The following is a 21,554-nucleotide window of genomic DNA, read 5'->3' on the forward strand; positions in this document are numbered from 1 at the left end:
TTGACCTCGGATCCTATGTAGGTAGTCTTCGGCATGGTTTAAAGTATCTCCGATACCGATACGATACATGAAATTTTTGAAATCCTTTCGTATCGATATATATCCTACGATACATACCGATATGCATCAATGCACCACTGATACACATCGATACAATACGATACGCACCGAAATGACTCTATGGAAAATATAAAATTGAGGTGAAATGTACGTTTCGGTATGTATCGGTACCTATCGATATATACTGTATCGGTACCTATCGATACGTATCAGTATATATAGATAGGTACGTATCGGTATGTACCGATACAGTGCGCTACGGTCATATAATGGCCAAGATGGGTAATTTTTCAGAAAAACACGATTTTTTTAGGGGTTTTTGTTCCAAAGTTGTAGCCAGCCATATTTCTCTCTAACTAAAGTGGAAATCAAGGTTGGGAACAAGGATTTTATATTTATAGGACGACTACAAACCTTGAATTCTTAGTGCAATACCCTCAATTTAGTGTTTATGCATAATACATGTTATCAATAGCTTTTTTTAAAGAATTCTTTGTGCAAAAGTGTTTAAAAAAATGTTTCCTATCCATTTATGTGTGTATCTTTAGCATATCTTGGTGTATCTCCGATACGATACAATACCCTCCGATACGTATCTTAATTTTGGCCAACCGATATGACAACCGATACCGATACTTTAATCCTTGGACTCTTCGGACCCTTCACCCTAAGCTATTCCACAATAAAAGCAAACTATTGACAATGTTTCTATGAAAAAAATGGTTTCGAGAAGTTGCTTTTACCTAAAACTGTTCTTGATAAGAAAAGAATCTCCAAAGGTTGATGATGAAGTGATAATCTCCAATCTCCAAGTGTTGAAGTTGTTAATCTACATTGTAGAGGAAAGATTTGGCAAGAAAAATTATCAAAAGCTCATTTTTTTTCTTCACAGCTGGGCGAGATAGGCGAGAGAAATCAAGTTATGTCGAGTTGAGGGTCAAAATTATGTATATACACCATGTGACTTGGTCTCGAGTCGAGATCGAGATATTCAACGAGATCTCGACTGAGATATTGTACATTTTATATAGCACATGTGCTCTCATCTTGCCAAGCCAAAAAAATAAGTTAATAGCGAGATCTCAGCTAAGGGGAGATCTTGAACCATGCAAAAACCCTATGTATTTTGGAATGAGAAATGGTTCTCTGAGGCCTGAGCCACCAAGGAAGGGCATGCTAGCACCCTCTATCCTTTCCCTCCTCATATAAAATGGCATCTACCCTCATATGTACAAAACCATTCCGCAACACCTCATTGATACTCTCCACTATGCTGCTTGCGTAGAGAACCCTCGCCCTTTTTAAATATCCTCAACACAAACTTAAAAAGTGCATAAAAGAAAAATATTCTTAGCATATACCATGCCTATAGTTCCACCTATAGAATATCTAAGAAAAATAAAGTAGGATTGATTTCGCTTAATATAGTTTCTATTATGAGACAAGTTTTAGAATAGGTTGGCAGATTGTGGACAGAACTAATAAACATTTTATATGGCCAAAGTGATAATTCAGTTGCCATGATCAAAATACCAATAACTATATTTCAGCGCAATTCAAGGTTACCAAGGCGTAAGGTGACCCAAGACAAGGGAGGAAGGCAAAAAATCAAGGCGATGCCTCGTTGCTTAGGCAACCAAGGCGCCAGTCCAGGCTGGACTGCCTTATTTCCTAGGTGACGCCTTGATAACTATGGTACAACTTCATGAGTGAAAATGGAAACATGCCAGCATGTTTAGGCTAACATACTGTAACATGTCCCAGTATGAACTTCTTTTCCTATAATATTTCCTATTTCCCCTTCTCTGAAAGCTGATCATAATCATAAATAATATGATCTGCACATGGGTGCAAGTTTATTGTATCAACAAAAGGCCCCAAAATCCAGAAACAGAGTAACTCCTTTTGTTTCTCAGATGGGTTCTCCCTTTTTTCATATTATCTAACACTATTAGAGTACCCTTGTCTACAGTAAATATGAACAGTTATTATTTGGCATTTAAAGCCTTTACTAGAATTAACCATTCTTGAATCAAGTATAAGGAAAAGACTTCATTGTTTCAGGTCTAACTCTCACCTCAAGAGAGCAATTAACAATAATGTGTTTTCTTCTGACAATTAATAATTTATGCTTACATAATGACATACAATTAAACTAGAATATATCGAAGATATGTTGAGGTGAACCATTTAGCAATACATGGAAGATATGTACACACAAAGGATCTAGAAAAGAAAGTAACATAAGTTGGCTTTGAAAATAAACTAGAATATACTCACCCAGGTTCTGCAACATAAACAAGACCACAGTTGAAACGAAAATTTCTAGCCTGTACAATAATGGAGAGAAAAAAGCATTGGTAAATCACATGACAAGAAAGAATTCTTCTGAAAATGGTTTAAACCATGACAAAATTAAGCACTTAATGGGTAAAACAAGCTACAAATCTTTAATTGACTTCGTCAAGATTTTGTTTCATATAAATGAGAATTTGAGGCTATGAAACCATATATAATTTGGATTTCAGTAACAAAAACGAATACAACAGACAAAACCAATATCTAAGATATCCAAGCTATATTGAAAGCACTTTTCTACATGACAACGTGCTACATGCAAAAAGTACTAAGTGCTTTTATTTGAGAGACCCATTTTCAACTGAGGAGAAACATGTGTTTTGAGGTTGGAAATTTTTCTAAGTACCAAAAGGCATGTCTCTGCAAAATTCAGGCAGCACTGGGATATGTTTTTACTTGTTTCCTTTATGCACAGAAAAACAGAAACACAAAAACATGTCAAATTAGACAATTTTTTGAAAGACAAAGAAAAACAGTGTTTGTTAGATAATATTATAAATTAACTCAAATCACAATAGGGGTCAGAATGTCCCATCCAATATGATAAAGAGATTCCAATACAATTGTTTCCCTTCCACATAATCTTTAATCAGTCTATATAGTATTCGTTTGGTTAGTCATACTCATACCCACAATAAAATATTCTAATAGGAGTATAGGACAGTTCTGAAAGCGAATCTGAAGATGGCAGTGCAGTTTCATTTTAATCATCCACGTCTGCTATAACATTGCCAGTGGTTGCAACAACCAAAACTCCATACTAAACTGTCTCGTAGTGTTTTCCAGAAAATTTTGAAAGCGAATAATGTTTTGATTGATTGGTGTACTTTTCCACTTGAGAAAAACATCATTTCTAGTATTTTAGAACCCATAGTAATTTTTATGGATCAAAATATCCTCAACTCACCCCAAGAATGGCTCTCTCCCCCAAACCCCTGTTTGCAATTTATAAATACATACATATATAATTATGTCTGTGTATACGAAAATAAAGATTGGCATAAAGATTGGCAACCCAAGCCTAGATGGTAATATTGGACTTGATATCCAATGGAATAGACCAATTAGTCGAATACACATAATTTTCAAAAATATACAAATGTACAGCCTCCATTTGAATTCATTTCTATGCCATATGACAACGAGAATAGAATTTACAAAACAAGGATATATAGATTTAATATATATATCCATGACGGATCAGTTCATAAGAGAATATATCCATGACGGATCAGTTCATAAGAGAATATGGCTAAGGGACAAATTAATTGACTTTCAAGACTGATCTCTCTTTTCTGAGTTTCTCTCCCAGGCTCAACATATGACCACACGTGCATTTGCACATACACCCTTACTGTGTAAAGCGCCACACACACACACACATATTTATATATATATATATATAACCTTCTTTTGATTGCCCCTTTTCTTATTTACAAAAGTTATTTAATGTAGGTGTAAAAAAGGGTTTTCAAATAATTTGAAAGTGATGTGTCATCATGTCATTTTTAAAAGTTGCACGTTTTTCGAGTAGGCACGTGAAATGAAAATTTTTATATTAAAAAAATAGTGTTATACTAAAGTGCAAAAATGTAAGGTTACAACTTTTTTTCACCAACCTTGATTACAACAAGATTTTCTTATATATATATATATATATATATAGAGAGAGAGAGAGAGAGAGAGAAAGAGAAGGTCACTAAATACTGTTACAGCTTTATGCCTCCACCCAATTCAGACATTCGGCAAAAAAATGGAAGGGGAAATGGGAGAGAAGGGGAAGCCAGCATAGTTGTCATGGCAGGCAGGCAGGCAGGCAAGCCTAGACAGTGTCCGGGCTCACCTGGTCAACTAGGCGTTGTTTATAAAAATGGGGGGTTTAGCTGTAAAATAATTGATTTTCAAATCAATAGTTTAACTTCTAAATTCAAAGAGGGCCTTCTCTGTAAGATAAGAAGTTCGGTTCCCTTTACTTAACAAGGTGAAAAGACTAATGTACAAAATAAAGAAATTTTAATCTCAAATAAAGTAATATAGAACTAGGATTGACAAGCAACCTAATCCCAACTGCAGGACTTTATAATCAAAGAACAACCAGATACCAACCAGCACAGACCAATAAAATCAGACCAGCAAAATATAAAGCAAACCAGCAGGCTATCGATCTCAATAACCAGTACTACTTAGGACAGATTAGTATAAGCCAAGTAGGAATAAACCAGAGGCTGAAAAGGATCCTCTATAGCCCAACCAATAATAAAATATCCCAGGGAAAGTACAGAAATCATAAGAGCACAGTAACTCCCATCGGTTTCAGTACTTGCTTGAAAATCTCACTAAAAGACAAAAAGAAAGAGATTTTCTATAACTCAACACTCAAAGCACAGAAGGGCATCAGATAGAGATCGAGTTCCTCCTTAGGTGAGGGGAACCTTAGGTTGAAATATCAGCCAAAACCGATAAAGGGATAGGCCTGGGCAGAAACTGAAATTCCCTCACAAAGGCCTCTATAGCTAGACAGAACTGAACAAAGGATTGATCTAAATACCTGTGATAGCAGACCAGCACTTGAACACCTTGTATACCTTAGAAAATAAAAGAAGAATACTTGAAGAAGATCCTCCTGCGCTTCCCACCGCAAGGAGTCGAATGGATCACACACCAATCCCTTCTCTTTGATCAAACACAAAGAACACTCACAGAGGAGCAACGCAGCAGCATTATTTTGTTTATGAAAATCGTGGGCAATGTGAGAGCCCTCTCCTTTATTTATAATAATGATGGGGTGGTTACAAATTAGAAACTCTTCATAGTTACTAAAACTGAAATAGGAAACTAAATAACATCTAGTTACTAAAACTGGAATTAGAAACTAGGAAATTAAACTACTGAATTTAGAAACTAAATAATGCTAAATTTAGAAACTAAATAACTCCATCAAAGCCAAATCGTGGGCCTAGGGACTAGGCCTGGTCGACCCCTTTCTTCTTCCTCCTTGAATAAGTCTTCAATGCTGCATTATAAAATCATGTATTAAAATGATTCTATAGTTTTTAGTTATGGTACACAGTTTAAGCCATGGTCCTTGATTCATTCTATCACATTTTTACCCCCTTCTATCTCTCTTTTCAAGATATCCAACCTCTCGCCCTCTCCAAAGTCCCACGCTCACATCAATGTCGATCACAAAAAAATAAGAATACAAAAGAAGATGCATGGTTCAAGGAATCGGGATCAGATCGGATCGGCTCGGCTAAATTGGCCAATTCAGAGCCTAATCAGCAGCAGCCGATCCGATTGCTCAAACCGTGGATGAAAGATTTTAAGTCGAAGGCAAGGAACAAGGAACAGATACATCCCCTTCTCCTTTTTCTTGTTTCTTCTTCACCTCCTCCCTCATTCACTGCCAGTTGCTGCTACTGTGGCGGCTGCAGCCTTCTTCTGCAAGCAGCAGCACAGTATTGGCAGCAGTTGCTAGCTTACTGCTATCTTTCCTCCTCTTTCAATGCTGAATTGTTGTTTTCTTCTCCTCCAAATGCTGAATTGTTGTTTTCTTCTCCTCCAGTCGTTGGCGGCAACGACAGTGGCACCGCAGCTATCCTTTACTGGTGAAAGCACTGATTGCTGCTGCAGTGGCTTCTTCCTCTTCTTTTCTCACTTTTCTTTCTCTTTTTCCTTCACCCCTCTGGCCTCCACCTCCCTTTTTCCATGGATTTCCTTCTCTTATTTCCCCCCAATTTCTCTATTCTTTCTCCATTTTCCACGTTTGGGTTTCAAGTCTAGGCAACTAAAGAACTTGGTGACTGGTCACCTTGAACCAATATCGAATGTTAATTCTCAAGCCAAGTCTTGTTATAGATCCTCATTTTGACCCCCTTGATGTTGTTAAGTAGTGGGGGAAAAAAAAGCCTCGAATCAAATACACAAATACATGTCTAAAAATGCAGCTATTGCAAGTATCATCGGAAGTATCCTTATTTTTTTACTATTAATCGGAGCTGAAGCTGATCTAAGCGGATATCCCTGTTAGTTAGGGGATATAAATCTGAATGTTCAGGTAGTTAGGGGATATAAATCCAAAATGTGAACTCAAAAAACCTCATTGCCACCTAAGCAACACTTGACAACCACAGAAGACAGACAAGAGGAAGAAGAGTAGAGGGAACTTATCTCTACGTTGGAAAATCTCTTCCCGATTGCGTTGTACAATACAAATGGGAAATGGGAGAAAGAAGACAAAGGAAGTGAGATGGAAGAGGAGAAGATAGGAAAGTAGGAAGGGGAGTCTTACCTTTCTCAAAATCTTAGTTGCAGAACCACCACCTAATTTGGGCATCCCATGAAAAATTAGGATAGGAAATGGGGGAAGAGAGAGAGAAAGCAGGAAGGGAGGGTTTACCTCTCAAGTTCTGACTTCTTGGAGAGATCAGTGCTGTATCCCTTTCCTCCCTGTTCATGTCTATTTATTTTCTGTATTCGATGACAATTTTACCCTCCCCCTCTTAGCCCATGTGAAACTGGAACTTAACAAAAACTAAAAACAATCCGGTTATGAAAACGAAAGGAAAAAAAAAATGTTTATTTGTTTTCCACACAAAAAAGGATTTTTGTTCATCAGATTCCAATGGAAAAAAAGGGAAGGCAATGACCTAGGCAGATGATTTTGTAAATGGAAGTGTTTTCTGCTTACAAAAGATACACGGAAACATAATACAAATGCTGCCTCACTCACTACAACAAAAAAATATAGTATAAAAGTATTATCAACCTGTTGGTAGGAAAGAGGGTGGATCACTGCACCGCTTACTTCTAAGAAATAGTTAGGAGTTATGGAGTGTAAATCTTGAACCTGAGGCATTGTTGATAAGAAAATAAAATCAGTGGCAGCTAAACATAAAAGCAAAATAAGCAAACTCAGAATTATCAATCAATCAAACCAGCCGAACATGAAAAAATAGATATTACCACTAACTCTACAGTTAAGGAAGTGCCACCTCTTTCAATCTGCAAATTTATCCTCTTGTCAACACTATCATCAAGTAAAGTCTCTAGTTTCAGAAACTGAGTAAGGACCTGCAGTAGAATGCCAAAAACCCAAAAACAGATTATATGCATAAACGACCAAAATGTGAACACTAAAACCAAAAGTATTGACAAATACAGAGACCAACATCATTTGACTCCATTGTTATTTTACATTTTATTGGGGCTGAATAGCTAAAATTAAACGGCGAAAGGAAAAAAAAAAATGATAAGGCAAGAAAATAACTCACATCCCTACATTTTTTTCCCGATGAATTCCCTTCGTAAAAAATTTACAAGTTCTTTAATTATTAAATAAATCTGCTCCTATTGGAAATTATCTGTGGAATATTCTTTTTGAGAATTTTATGAGCTTTGACTTTTTTGTGTTTAAAATCAACCTGAAACTAATTTGAAATCTAATGATTTAAAAACTCCTTTTGAATGATTTAAATTAATATTTGGCATCTTGAACAAAAAAATTCCACAACTGATAATTATACAAGTCAAAATATCTGGAGAAGTCATGAGAAGCACCTAATATAGACAATCACAAAAACAATATTGTCAAACAATAGTTTGTAACGATCTTCACTGTAAAGAAAGTTCTAGAGAAAAATATGAAACCAGGACTGTGTAGGCTAAAAACAACAGGTAAGGAAGACCTTTCCATTTGAACAAATACTAATTACAATGGGGAAAAATCCAAGAGATAAATAACTTAAACATCCCAGAAAATTGCTTTAAAATAGAATGCAATAATGTATAACATAAACATTGCAGAGAATTGATTTAAAGAATTATTTTTTATACAACCGACAGCTGTGGATAATCAGAATAGGGAAATCCATTGAAATACATGTCTGCATATCTGAACAAAGGACTTACTTCCCCATTCACCCTCACAAGCACATCACCTGGCTCCAAATGCTTATGAGCTGGGCCACCTGGCACCTGCAATATGATATGTCATGGTGGGGAATTAGACAAGTAAATAAAAATATTGTACAGTAAATGAAGTAACATATATGTTATTCATGGTTGTTATGGTGCTACAGCGAGGCTAGGTAACGGCTAGGTGCCTTGGCACCTAGATGCTCACCCAGGCATCACCATATTGGCCCTGCTATATTGCATAAGGACCTCAGGTACCATGACATGAAAGGAAGAAAAGTAAAAGGCGGGTACTGTGGCGGCGCTAGGACAGAAGGGGGGGAAAATTATATGGGGGCAAAAAGTGTCCAATTTATAGTAATAAACAGTGCCATCGCTCCAACACAATGGCTTCGCCCTTTTGTTTTTCCCTCCTAACTTCACAGGTGCAACCATGGTTTAAAATATCGGTACGTATCGTACCGTATTGGCCGATATGCAGCGGTATCGGCCTTACAGATATGACACTACTAATACGATATGATACGTATCGATATGATACGAATCGATACTCTATGGAAATTAAAAATCGAGGTGAAATGTACGTATCGGTATGACCGATATAGTGCGCTACGGTCATATAATGGCCAATATGGGTCATTTTTCAGAAAAACACGATTTTTTTAAGGTTTTTATTCCAAAGTTCTGCCAGCCATTTTTCTCTCTAACTAAAGTGGAAATCAAAGTTGGGAACAAGGATTTTACATTTATGTGAAAACTACAAACCTCAGGTTTTTAGTGCGATACCCTCAATTTAGTATTTATGCATAATACATGTTATATATAACTTTTTTTTAACTATTTTTATGCAAAAGTGTATAAAAAAGTGTTTCCCATCCATTTATGCATATCTTAAGCATATCTTAGCGTACGATGCAATACGATACCCTCTGATACATATCTTAATGTTGCCCGACCGATACGGCGACCGATATCAGTACTTTAATCCTTGGCTGCAACATCCACCACTGGCTGCAGTAACTTCAGCAAGAAGCTTAGGGCTCAAGCCTTGGGTCTTACAAGTTCCAAAACATGATTTCTTTCTCCCCCTCCCCTTCCCCTTTCTTGAAAATCAAGATTTCAGAGACCAGACACCTAGATAATTTTGGCAGTTGGAACCTAAGGCATAAAAAAGCGCATCGCTACAATACCTTGATCACTTGATGTTATAACACGTAGGACAGTTGTAAACCTTCCCATCATGAAGGGTCTTGGAAGGAACCCTCCACACTGGCCCTTCATTTGAAGGGTTGCAATGAACAAAATATTGAGGCTACATAATCTAAATCATAGCAACAATACATGAATAGATTCATTACTTTCTCAGAGAATGTAAATAACCTCTAATTCTCCAAAATTTGTTAAAAAATCAAACAACAGTGCACTCACCACAGAATCCACAACAAGCATTCCAGTCTCACCAATAGGAGATGCATGCCTAACCATCTGCTCAAGCAACAAGCCCAAGTAAATTAAACCTTTGTTCAGTTGCCTTAAAAAAATATGAAAATCACAAAGAAAATAGACTTGAAGAAACAAGTACAAAGGAAATGAGAACTAAAGAGCCTTAAGAGAAACTCGACACCTGTTCTATTTCACTCCGGAGACCAAGACGGCGTGTCTCATCAAATCCTTTATGAAGAAATGTCACCTACAACAACGAGGACGACAACGACAACAACAAGAAATATCCAAATTTTAACCAAGACTTACTACCGCATAATAAATAATAAGATATTCATTACATGATAATCCAAGTCCATGATATTATTTTGTAAAATTCGGATCAGAAACATTGTAAGTCCACATCAATATGCATCATTAGAAATCTAATAAGCTTTACAAGTTGAAATAAGAAGACAACCCATATTTCAAAATGAAAGGTGAAATAGAAAATAATTTATGCAAGTCCACATAAAAAATGGACTTTGGAAAAGGAAGAGCTGATTCTGCTTTGTCCAGATTAGTAAAAAAAAACTTCAAGCAAACATAAAGAATAGCTAACAAAACCAGAAAAGAGAGTAAATAAGAAATATTAGAAGGGGGAAAACTATAATAGCTTCAGCCGCAAACACTATAAAGAAGATAGCTTCAAATTCCCTTCTGTTTAACAATTTCAATCCAGATCAATTTCAGAAACAAAATTTACTTTAGACATCAAGCTCAAGAAGTTAAAGCACAAATTAGCACAAGAATGTCCAAGATTTGACATGGAAGTAACCAAAGATGACTTCAAAAACTCACAGGAAACTAACTGCCTTCCTGGCAAAAAACTCTTTTATTGCAAGAGTAGTGAGTGTTTCTCAAAGAGCATTGTAGAAAGAAGAAATTATGAAGGCAATCCAGAGATCAACAATATTAAAATATTAAGAGAATAAGAATCAACAAACCTGAAGCGTACCACAAGGAATAGTGACAGCCTCCCATTTATTTCCAGATGAATCCCAACCTTTCTGCAGAAAATTAAGCGCCCTCACCACCTGCCATATGTAAAACCCCAAGAATGGTTAAAGAGTCCACAACTCCACATAAGTCAGGATGGAGGTCACTAACAGGACACCAAAAGTACAGCAGTGAAACACTAAATGCCAACACACGCTAGATTTTGATCATAGTTGTCATGGCATCTGCGCGACCCAAGGAATTGGAGGGTGCCCAGAAGCAAGGCATCCAGTGCAACTGCCTAGGTGACCAAGGCCCCTTGACAACTATCATTTTGATTGCACGACCTAAACATTGGATAAGGACAATCTCACATACATCAAACAACAAGAGGAAATTGGAAAAAAAAAACCATCATACAATTTAAGTTCAGGCCACAAATAGATACTCACTCGTTCTAGAGGAAGGAAAAATGCAGATGCACTTGAGGATTTGCTTCCAGCATTCAAGGCCACTGCTCTTCCTTCCCAATCAATGACAGGGGAACCGCTTGAACCTCCTTTAGTCCCAGATGCAGCCTGGTAGAGGAGAAATATGAAGGCAAGAAAAATAAAACCAAGAAACAAAGTCTCCACTCAATACAAGACATAACTTATGAGTAATATGGTTCGTCAATAAGTCTTTCCATGACAGGTTTGAGCAACAAAAATTTCCCCAGGTACTATTTATTAGGGGGGGGGTGGGTTTCCTTTTTTCAAATTCACATAGACAAGAGAACAAAACTTAAAGCTTGGAAAGCATGGTTTTGATGGGAGCTCAAGGACTAGAATGAAAGAAGAAATATGCACTGGAGCACAATTTCCAGCACATAAACACTTACATTTTCCGCTGGGGGGGGAGGGGGGTGCAGAATTCTCAGTCTACTCTTTCTTCTTGTGGGCCCACTTCCAATATTTGTGTGCATGTGTGTGTATTAGCTCCTTCTAAATATTTATTAACATGCAGTTCATTTACAGATTTATAATAATTCTGGTCAAGGGGTTAGTTTCGGATTTTCCTTCTGTTCCCAAGCAGGAGTCAACCGGTTATTTTTTGTAATAAATTTCATTAAATATTTATTTTTCTATAGGTATTCGTCATTCATCTAGGGAGAGTTGGTGTTGGGATGATGACTTTCAAGCAGTCATTAAGGACTAAGGATGAAGAGTATTTAAAAAGGTACAAATTTGCTATTATGTGAAAAACAAGAGAAGAAATATGAGAATCTTAATAACATTTTGGGCACAAAGGAAGGGGAAAAGATATCTAAAATGAGGGAAAGGAAGAACAGAGATTTCAACCATATTAGATACATTAAAAGTGAAGATGATAGTGTATTGTTGTAATATGGGGTCCAATCAAACATATACTAATAAGGGATGAGGACATTAAGGAAAGAAGGAAAAACTAATTCTACAGCTTATGGGACATTTCGAGTAATAGTGACCTAGAAGGTTGCATTACCCATCAAGGTACCACATGTCTTAGATATATATATGGAAAATTTGGGTGCTTAAAGGAGAAAAAGCTTTAAGGAGGATGAAAGTAGGTAAGGCACCAAATCCGGATGGTGCTCCAATAGAAGTGTGGAAGAGCTTAGGAATCTGTGGCTTATCTTCACTAAATTGTTTAATAAGATTATGAGCACAAAAAAAAATGCCAAATGAGCATAGAAGAAGCACTGTGGTCCTCAAAAACAAAGATGATATTTAGAGCTATAACCACAGAAACATAAAACTTATGAGTCATACTATGAAACTATTGGAGAAAGTTATTAAAACTCGCTTAAGACAAGAAAGTAATATTACGGATAAACCAATCACGTTTTATGCCAAGAAGATAAATGACAAAAGCCTTTTTATTTACGTAGGAGACTCATGGAAAGATTTCGAGAATGTAAGAATAATCTCTATTTGGTCTTAATTGACCTAGAAAAAGCGTATGACAGAGTACCTAGAGACAAGGTTTGCAAACTCGCCGCCGAAATCTCGGATATTTCATTTTTTTTCTATTTTATTGAGACAAAATGGCATACGAAATATAAAAGTACATAATTTCGGTCATTTCATTTCGAAATTTCGTTCATTTTGGCCCAAAAACGTACTATTACGTCGAAATTTCGGCCATCTCGGTCATTTTGCTTCGCTTATTTCGCGGTATTCAGTGGTTTTGAAACCACCAAAACAAAACTAGTTTTTGAACTTGCCTAGAGAGTTATTTCAACATGAATTAAAGAGGAAAGGTATTTCAAGTAAATATGTGGACATAGTTAAAGATATGTATAATGGTGTGGTGACTAGTGTAAGGACTATAGGGGGATAAAGAAATGAATTTCCAATTACAATGGGGTTACATCAAGGATCATTTTTAAGTCCTTATTTGTTTGCGCTAATCATAGATGAAATGACTAAAGACATTCAAGATCAAATCCCCAGGTATATATTTTTTTCCTAATTATATTGTTTCGGTGGATGATATAAAAGCATGGACAAAAACCAAGTTGGAGTTATGGAGATCTATCTACCTAGGAATCAAAAGGTTTAATGATAAGTAGAACAAAAACAGAGTATGGTGTGTAACTTCATTAACAATAGGATGGATAACAAGGTGGTGAAAATTGACGAGAGGAAAATACCATAAAGTGATTGTTTAGGTATCTAGGCTCAATCATAAATAAAGAAGGAAAAAATAGAGGATAATGTTACACAAAATTAAAATATGATGGATGAACTAGAGAAGTGCATCCAGACTGTTGTGTGATCAACATATTCTTTTAAACTAAAAGGAAATTTTTATAGGACTATCACACGGTCGGCAATGATATATCAAGCTAAATGTTGGGCAGTAAAGAAACATCATATAGATAAACTTAGTGTAGCTGAGATGAGGATGTTATATGGATGTGTAGTAAAAATAGAAGGATAATATAAGGACAAACCAAATGAGAGATAATTTAGGAGTAGCTCCAATACATGATAAGCTAAAAGAAAGTCGTTTGAGGCGGCATGGACATGTGCGAAGGAGGCCTATAGACGCCCTAATATAGAGGAGTGATCCGATTCAGATTGAAGGAGCAAAAAAAAAAAATAGGGGTAGTGAAGCAGATCAAAGCTTGAAGAAGAAGACAAAAACAAGAGTAAAAAATTACTGTTCATGAAACACTGTTCACGTGAATAGTGACTCCTGTACCTGTTCGCGCGACATTGTTCACATGAACAGTAAAGTGGTTCCATATTTCAGTTTCCTATTTAACTTAGTGTCTATTTACTTCGTGACCAATATAGTCAAGTTAGTTTCTTATTTTGTTAGTCAAATGAGTTTTTATTTTGTAACTTAGATTAGTTTCCTTTTGTGTTTAATTGTTAGTTTCTAGTTTATTCTTATTTGGTTAACAAGTTAGACACAAATTAGAAAGTCCTATTTCAGTCCATTAGTTTCCTTTTTTATTGTCTCTTTATGTCCAAGCAATGTAAGGCTATTTAAAGCCCATCAATTATAATGAGAAGGAGAGTTTTAGTTAAAAAAAAAAAAAAAAAAAGTTTATGCTGTTGTGTTATGGGATGCAGCTGGGTGAGATGCCCTAGGTGAGATGCTTAAACTTGAGGGGTGAGATGCCCAAAACCTAATCTTCTTCTTCCCCCTTCTCAACCCTCAGTTGAATTCTCTTTTTGTTTTCTTATTTTCCTTTTATTTGTTTGCTGTGAGAGAGTGTTTGGGAGTTAGAACCAAGCCTATTGGAGGACATATTCTCTATTCAGCCAGAATTTTAGATCCTGCCTAGGATTAGATCACTTATGATTCTAGTTCTACATTATGTAGACCTGAAAATACTCTGGGAGAAGTGGTAAGGGAAGACGTGCATAGTTTAGGTCTTGAAACAAGTATGGCTTTGAACAGAGTTGATTGGAGGGTAAGAATCCATGTAGCCGACCCCATTTAGGTGGTATAAGGATAAGTTGAGTTAAGGGAATGGATTTCATTACTTGCTTTGAGTATTATTAAAAATTGCTTAGAATCTATAATAGGATTTTCCTAATCTTAGCAGGAGTTAAAACCAACAGAGGTCTGATATAAGACTGCAATAAAGTTATTTACACAATCATTCGCAATTGCCAGAAAAACATTGAGCACCACTCAGAAGCATTAATATAAAGCCCTAAAGCACACCAGATTACCAGACTGCAATTATTTGCAATTGCCACCAACATAATGAAATTATAAAACTGACACAAGATTCATTGAACAACCTAACCACTCAAAATAAATCCACGGGGGCTGAATTTATTGGTCATTAGTTGTGGTAGTTTTAAGACTATGTATTAAGTATCTACTATTCTACTTACTTGCATATAGAAGGTGTTGAAGTCATTGTAACCATCCCTGCACAAAATAGAGCATTCATTACCAATACACTGAACAAGAGTCATCAAAGAAAGGAAATTTGAGTTTAGGAGAACAGTTGTGTGCGTGCGCACGTGAACACGCGCGTTTGTATGTCTGTATGAAAGTCAGAATGTGCCTTTTGTCTATAAACCTAGAACTTCCATACTCTGCCAATTATAAGGTTATAAGTAAGCGCAAAAAGAAAGAATACAGTATAACTGTCAGTCTACCAACAATTAATAACTTCTTAGCAGTTACATATATGTACAAAGAAATATCCCAATAAACTCAATCAGTAGTAAGTATATCAAATGAATGTTGGTCAAAAATACAAAAGAAGATAGTAACAAATATCTAAGAAAAACAAAATTTACACTGCATACTTGAAATTTTTAGTTCCAATAATAAAACTAGCATTAATGGGTGAATCTGTTAATCACTTGTTCATCCATTGTGAGTTTGTAAGTGGAGCTTGAACCCATTTACTCTGCCTTTTTGGTGTCTGCAGGATTTTCCAGTCAATATGGATGCCATTCTTTGGGCTTGGTGTTGCTATTGTCATTCCATTTGGCATTAGGAGAAACTCTAATGCAGGCATGGCCAATATGGCTGAAAGGAATAATAGAAATTTCAAGGACACACCAAGAATAGTAGAGGGGAGATAAAGATTTCAAGTAAAAGGAATTGATGGCCTGGTAGGCATTCCAAGTTAAGACTGTGAGATGGCCACTAAACTTAGAAATTTTAAGAAGAAAACTATTCCACTAAATTTGAGAAAGTGAGGATAATAAGGAGAACTAATCCAATGACAAATAACAGTTCTACATAAGTGGAGGGGGCATTTGATACGTCCTTTTTCCTTATTTTTCTGTTATTGTTTCTGCAAAAAGGGTTTTCCCACCAAAAAAATATTGTGTTTCATGCTGCATTTTTTGTTATTGTGAGAACAAATAAACAAATTTCTCTTTATTTGAAAGCACAAATAAAATATTGCTTACAAAATAAGCCATTTTTTCATTTTTTGCAGAACTTAAAAAAACACATGTTATGAATGACAGTGGAATGGTCATTTGGTTTCTTAAACGAGCTCAGTAGCAGTTAATAGATTGCTCAGTCTGTGTCTGTGAAATCAACAGATTTGCGCCCAATCCATGGTTTGCATCACCCTTTAATTCATGACAATGGTGAAAGTGGGCAATGGTCTTGGATCACTTAAATAAAGGAATCAAAAACAAAGTTTGACAAATGCTGTTTTTGGTTCTTTAGCATTGAAAAACAAGTTGAAACCAAAACTGCTTGGTTAAGTTTTTTGTTTTAAATCACAAATAAAAAAACTGTTTTAACAAAAGCAACACCAAACATATTCAAATGTCCCCCAGTCTCATCCTCCAAATAAGCCAGCTCAACCGAACTGGGAAGACATTATACTTAAAAATGGGTGGGGGCTCGTCCGAGAAGAGAGCCGCAGAGATAGGGCAATGTAATCATTCAGAGGGTGGTGATTCCCGAAAGAAAGGGAAGTGAGGTTGCCTATGGCGATGAACGGCACTTTGAAATAACTATTCGTCACGGGGGTTGACAACCCGGTCTTTGAAATTGGGGTGTAATATTCGTCGAAAGGCACCAAAAAAAGTTAAGGATGGCTGATCCGCGAGGCGTAGCCTCTGAGGGGATTCTGCACTACTACGAGGCGTACCACCACTTCCTATTTCCCTAGGACAGTTACCACATCGGACTACAAATCCAATTAGCTTCAGGCAGGTAAGCTGCCTTGGATATGAGGAATTCCAAAATCAAAAAGGCAAAGTCCGGTATTTGACGAAGATCTTTCCATCGAACTTGTCAGAGTGCCATTTAAACTTCTCAGGTATTTTTGCCTCAGGGAAGAAGCACATTCCTTCGGTGTTGAGCAAGAGCCTCTTTAATCAGTATAACAAGGAAAAGATTGGATCACCCTGGCAAATAACTCTAGTACTTGGGAAAAGGCCTTCACGTACTCCCATAAATAGTTAATTTTCTCCCTTTTTACTTTTTATCACTCCAAATAGTTCTACTGATACATAGGCATATTGGTTTAATGCAAAAAAGAGTGAGATGCTGGCAAAGTTACAAATACCAGTAGTTGTAAGTTGTAACACAAGTCTCCATTAGTGATGGAGAGCTGACTGGCATAAGTGAAAGCAATTGTCTCAGTCAGAGCACAGGAATACCGATGCGGAAAAGACAGAAGGATTCATGAACAGCAAGAAAAAAAAAAAAATGAACCACAATTATTCCCTAAATTTGGCCAATTGTGACCATTAGCAACACAAAAATGTTTTGCCAAATTTCATCAAGTTCACTGATAAAAGGAACTCTTTGTTTTACACATTTACCTTTATAGACATGCTTACACCAAGACGTTTGGACAATGCAAGTCAAAAGATATAGAAAAATAAAAATCTAGTTTTTATAAAATAAAGCAGAAAACAATTGTTACAACTACCTTCCCCCCCCCCCCTCTTTTTAACCCAAGGACAAAACTTACACCAAATTTACTGTATAATGGTGCAAAAGCTAGAAGGGGAGAAATGACTTAAGAATACACTAGAAAAGGATCAGGACCCGAAGACAGATGTACTACGTACAAAAATGAAGTAGCACCAATTTATAGACCCTCACCCTAGTAAGATAATCATATCAAAGCACAGTTTGGACGCATATTAGACACCAAACAACATTTAAAGAAGACAAAATATTGGGTCCTGTAAGACAGGAACCATAGCCTTGACCATCCTTTTGAGGCATGTGCTCTTATTTGTCTTAAGCAATTGTATGACCTGACTGGTTCCTAACTAAAGCAATATCTGACGTAGATCTGACCACTAGTGGGACCAGATCCCCTTGGCATAAAGCACAAGGCATAAATGGGTGCCGCAGACCCAATCAAAATATCTTATACCACAGGACCGAAGACACTTAACAGGAATATATTGTAACTTGTGTATTACTTTTCTAAACAAGAGTCAGGAGGCAACATACAGTGAAGTAGTGAAGATATTGTAATACCAACAAACCACCCCTTAAAAAAAAAAAAAAAAAAAAGGGAAGAGAAGAAGAAGAAGAGTAGTGAAAGACTGAAGATGCCACATACTTCTTATAATGAGGAGCATCTCTATCCAATCGAGCAAGAGTGCCAGCCAAAATTGAGACCTGCAAATTCATAATGTTAATTTATTACTTTCATCTAGCCTTCTGTGCTTGATCACCAGAAAAAAAGGAATTAAAAGCACAAAATTAGAAAAGTATGCCATCTAGAGAATAACTACCGAAAAGAAAAATCGGCAGAAATGGTGAACATGGCACTTTCAAGGATATCTGCAGCTATAGCGGCTATAGGATCACCGTTTGTGGAATAAATTTCCTGCAAAAACTTGGCATATACCAACTGCCAAAGTTTAAGGGACAATTGGAATTCTGTCGTATCCTTTTAACGATTTTATGGTTTTTTGGGCTTTCAAGGGACCCCTCCTCCTCTATGGATATATAGAAGTGACTTTATTAATATATGCAAAAATCACTTAATTGACTATCCAAAGTAAAGTAAATATTTCAGAAACTCATTTAAGGGGGGAGAGAAGCGAATATCTAGCCTAGGGGTGTCAAAAAAGCCCAGTCAACCCAACCCAGCCCAAGCCCGCCCTGAGCCTGAACAGGGCTTGGGCTGAGATTTCAGCCTATAAGGCAGGTTAGGGTTGAGATTTTCAGGCCCGAGGCAGGGTTGGGTTGGGTTGGGCCTGGGTTGAGGTCTCAACCCAACCCAACCCAACCCAACCATGTTTATTAAGTATATAATTATATAAATATGCTAATAATTATTAATGGGTACTCGTAGGAAAAGGTCTTTCGTTTTCCACAATCTACACATATACGAAAACTTTGGTCTTTGACCTCTGCAACGCATCAAGATCAAGCAACCAAGTAACCGATAGTATTGGGTTGGACTGGATTGGGTTAAACCTGGCCCAATTAGGGTTCATCAGGGCTGGGTTGGGTTGGGTTGGGCTAAACCCGACTGGGTTGGGCCTGGGCTGAGATATCCCAGCCCGACTTAGGGCTGGGTTGGGCTTGCATTGAGTTAAGAGACCTTCGGGTTGGGCAGGGTTTTAGGCCCATTGACACCCCTAATCTAGCCACTGCTAATTTGTGTATCCTCTAAACTCATACAAGACAAATGATCTTTTAACCCCCTCGTTATGGCACGGTATACCAGAATTATACAGAGTGAACCATATCAGCAACAATGTTCGAAATTTCAGTCGAAACGATTCAACAAAGGTTGAAATGACACCATGTCCAATAATTGGCTCTTATCAAGTTTCAGTCGAAATTTTGCAGTTTCCGTGCAATTTTGACCATGTATCGGGTTTCAGTATTATTTCAGTCAAATCCTTTGTATAAAATGGATGGTTTCAATCGAAATTTAACAGTTTCAGCCAAAGTTCGACCATGTTTATTTCAACAATTTCGACTCCAAAGAGGGAAACTTCCTAGAAAACCTCAATTTTTTAGGTTGTCTTTTGCCAAACCACTCCCATATCTATGTCATGAATCATGTATAACATTTGATAATCATGGAATGGTTTCTAATTTTATGTTTATTCATTCCTAATGCATATTTTAGTTGTCTCAATTGAAGTATGTATGTTTAAGTACCAAATTTTTTGTCAATAACAGCATATAGTGTACGCTAACAGCCTAAGGTCCAAAGCCAAACTACCATTTTTGGGTCTTTTTTTTACAATCTAAAACTATGTTTAGAGGACCTAAACCATAGTGTTCAAGGCATCGCCTAGGCATCCAAGCGATTTTTTTTTTTTTTCTATGGTTGCCTAGGTGATGCCTTAACACCTTCTTAGTGTAGCCTTAGTTTTTTACCCCCTTGACCGCCTTGGTTCGCCTAGGTGACGTGACAACTATAATCTAAAATAGGTTTCCCAAAAGTTTCGGAACCTAATTAGGTCATTTGGGCCTCAAAACCAGAAGTCAAAATTTGTAGCCAAAACTTACCAGGTTTCCGTCAAAATTTCACAGTTTTGCAAAATATTTTGGTTTTGAGCCAAGTCGAAACCAGGCTCAAAACCAAAACTTTGAACCTTGATCAGCAAAAGTAATGCTATAGGCTGCAAATAACAAAGCAGATATCAATAATGGAAATTTAGATACCTTTTCACCACTATCATTACCAACAACCCTGATTTCTAGTCCAACACAAGCAGCCTCAGGAGCAAGAGGAATCTCCTGGTAGCTCAAAAATTGTATCGCACCAGGATCATAACGAAAGAAGCCAAAATCATGGACCTAGAAGAAAGTACGTCACACTGTCAGTCAAATGCATAGACTCATCCATATAAACTAACAATTCAATCAAACACTATTCTAGAAAAGCATAATAAATAGACAAACAACAAAGTATGCACTCATATAAAAGTAATGTAAATCGAATGCACACAAGCCAACCACCATCCAAATTCACCTTGATTAACCAAAATCAATCAAAATGCATGAACCCACAGCAACAGCAACAGCAACCATATAAAACCTTTTCCCCTAGTCTCACCAAATTGACCTGGATATTTAGACAACAATCATACTGCTTGACGATCTAACGCTACTGCTTATCAAGAAAAAAGAAAAAACTTATATAATGTACCATGTAGTACACTGTACACATGTAATTCAAATTTCAAAATACAAAACTATAAATTGATGGACTTGAATTGCTTCAAGATGCACAATGTCTCAACAACTGGAACCCAAGATATACTTTGGTCATGAATTCCAATAGGATTACCTATGCTACAGTTGATCCTAACCCAAGCTGATATTACCCTTCACAATATTAAAAACCATCCGCATTGCCTACTCTTTGACTGTTATTGGAGCATGTAACGTGTGGACGTGCTTGTCCAGAAGTGCAGCTGCCTTAAGTGTCAACTAGGATACCCCTCATAGAAGGCAAGTACTCCTGTTTCAGCTTCTTTTTGAAAATAACAGATTTTCTAAAGAATGCCAAAGGCTGTACTTCAGTTGTTTGTCTACAGCAGTCTAGAACTTTTATTGTTGTGATATCCATGGCCACTATGACCTGTAGAGTGTATACCACAATATTTGTGCATGACATTTACTTGAACATATCCAAAACCATCGGGAAACAACCGAATGGCTCAAGCTATAAGGGAGAATTTAACCGAGATGTGTTAATAAAATATCAAAGGTCAAAGTTCACAGAAGAAAATTCACAAGGTAGTATTACTGTTGCAGATTGAATCTTTTTGACATTGTTCTCTTTTTTTTTTCATATCAATAAATTATTTGTTAAACCACCCCCCCCCAAA

At 36.7% G+C, this 21,554-nt stretch overlaps 1 protein-coding gene across 1 annotated transcript in view; it reads right to left on the reverse strand.

Moving 5' to 3' along the window:
* The window catches only part of LOC122079265 (protease Do-like 7), a 52,176-nt gene that overhangs the window by 29,890 nt on the left and 732 nt on the right, over positions 1–21,554 (reverse strand). The window contains exons 2-12 of the mRNA XM_042645587.1: positions 20,383–20,517; positions 18,311–18,369; positions 15,138–15,174; positions 11,208–11,333; positions 10,764–10,853; positions 9,959–10,024; positions 9,763–9,819; positions 8,329–8,394; positions 7,384–7,491; positions 7,187–7,267; positions 2,341–2,390 (exon numbers count right to left, since the gene is read on the reverse strand). Coding sequence (XP_042501521.1) covers positions 2,341–2,390; positions 7,187–7,267; positions 7,384–7,491; positions 8,329–8,394; positions 9,763–9,819; positions 9,959–10,024; positions 10,764–10,853; positions 11,208–11,333; positions 15,138–15,174; positions 18,311–18,369; positions 20,383–20,517 — 875 coding nt within the window. The remainder of the gene's footprint in view (positions 1–2,340; positions 2,391–7,186; positions 7,268–7,383; positions 7,492–8,328; positions 8,395–9,762; positions 9,820–9,958; positions 10,025–10,763; positions 10,854–11,207; positions 11,334–15,137; positions 15,175–18,310; positions 18,370–20,382; positions 20,518–21,554) is intronic.

This window comes from Macadamia integrifolia, chromosome 5, assembly GCF_013358625.1.
Source record: "Macadamia integrifolia cultivar HAES 741 chromosome 5, SCU_Mint_v3, whole genome shotgun sequence".
NCBI lineage: Eukaryota > Viridiplantae > Streptophyta > Magnoliopsida > Proteales > Proteaceae > Macadamia > Macadamia integrifolia.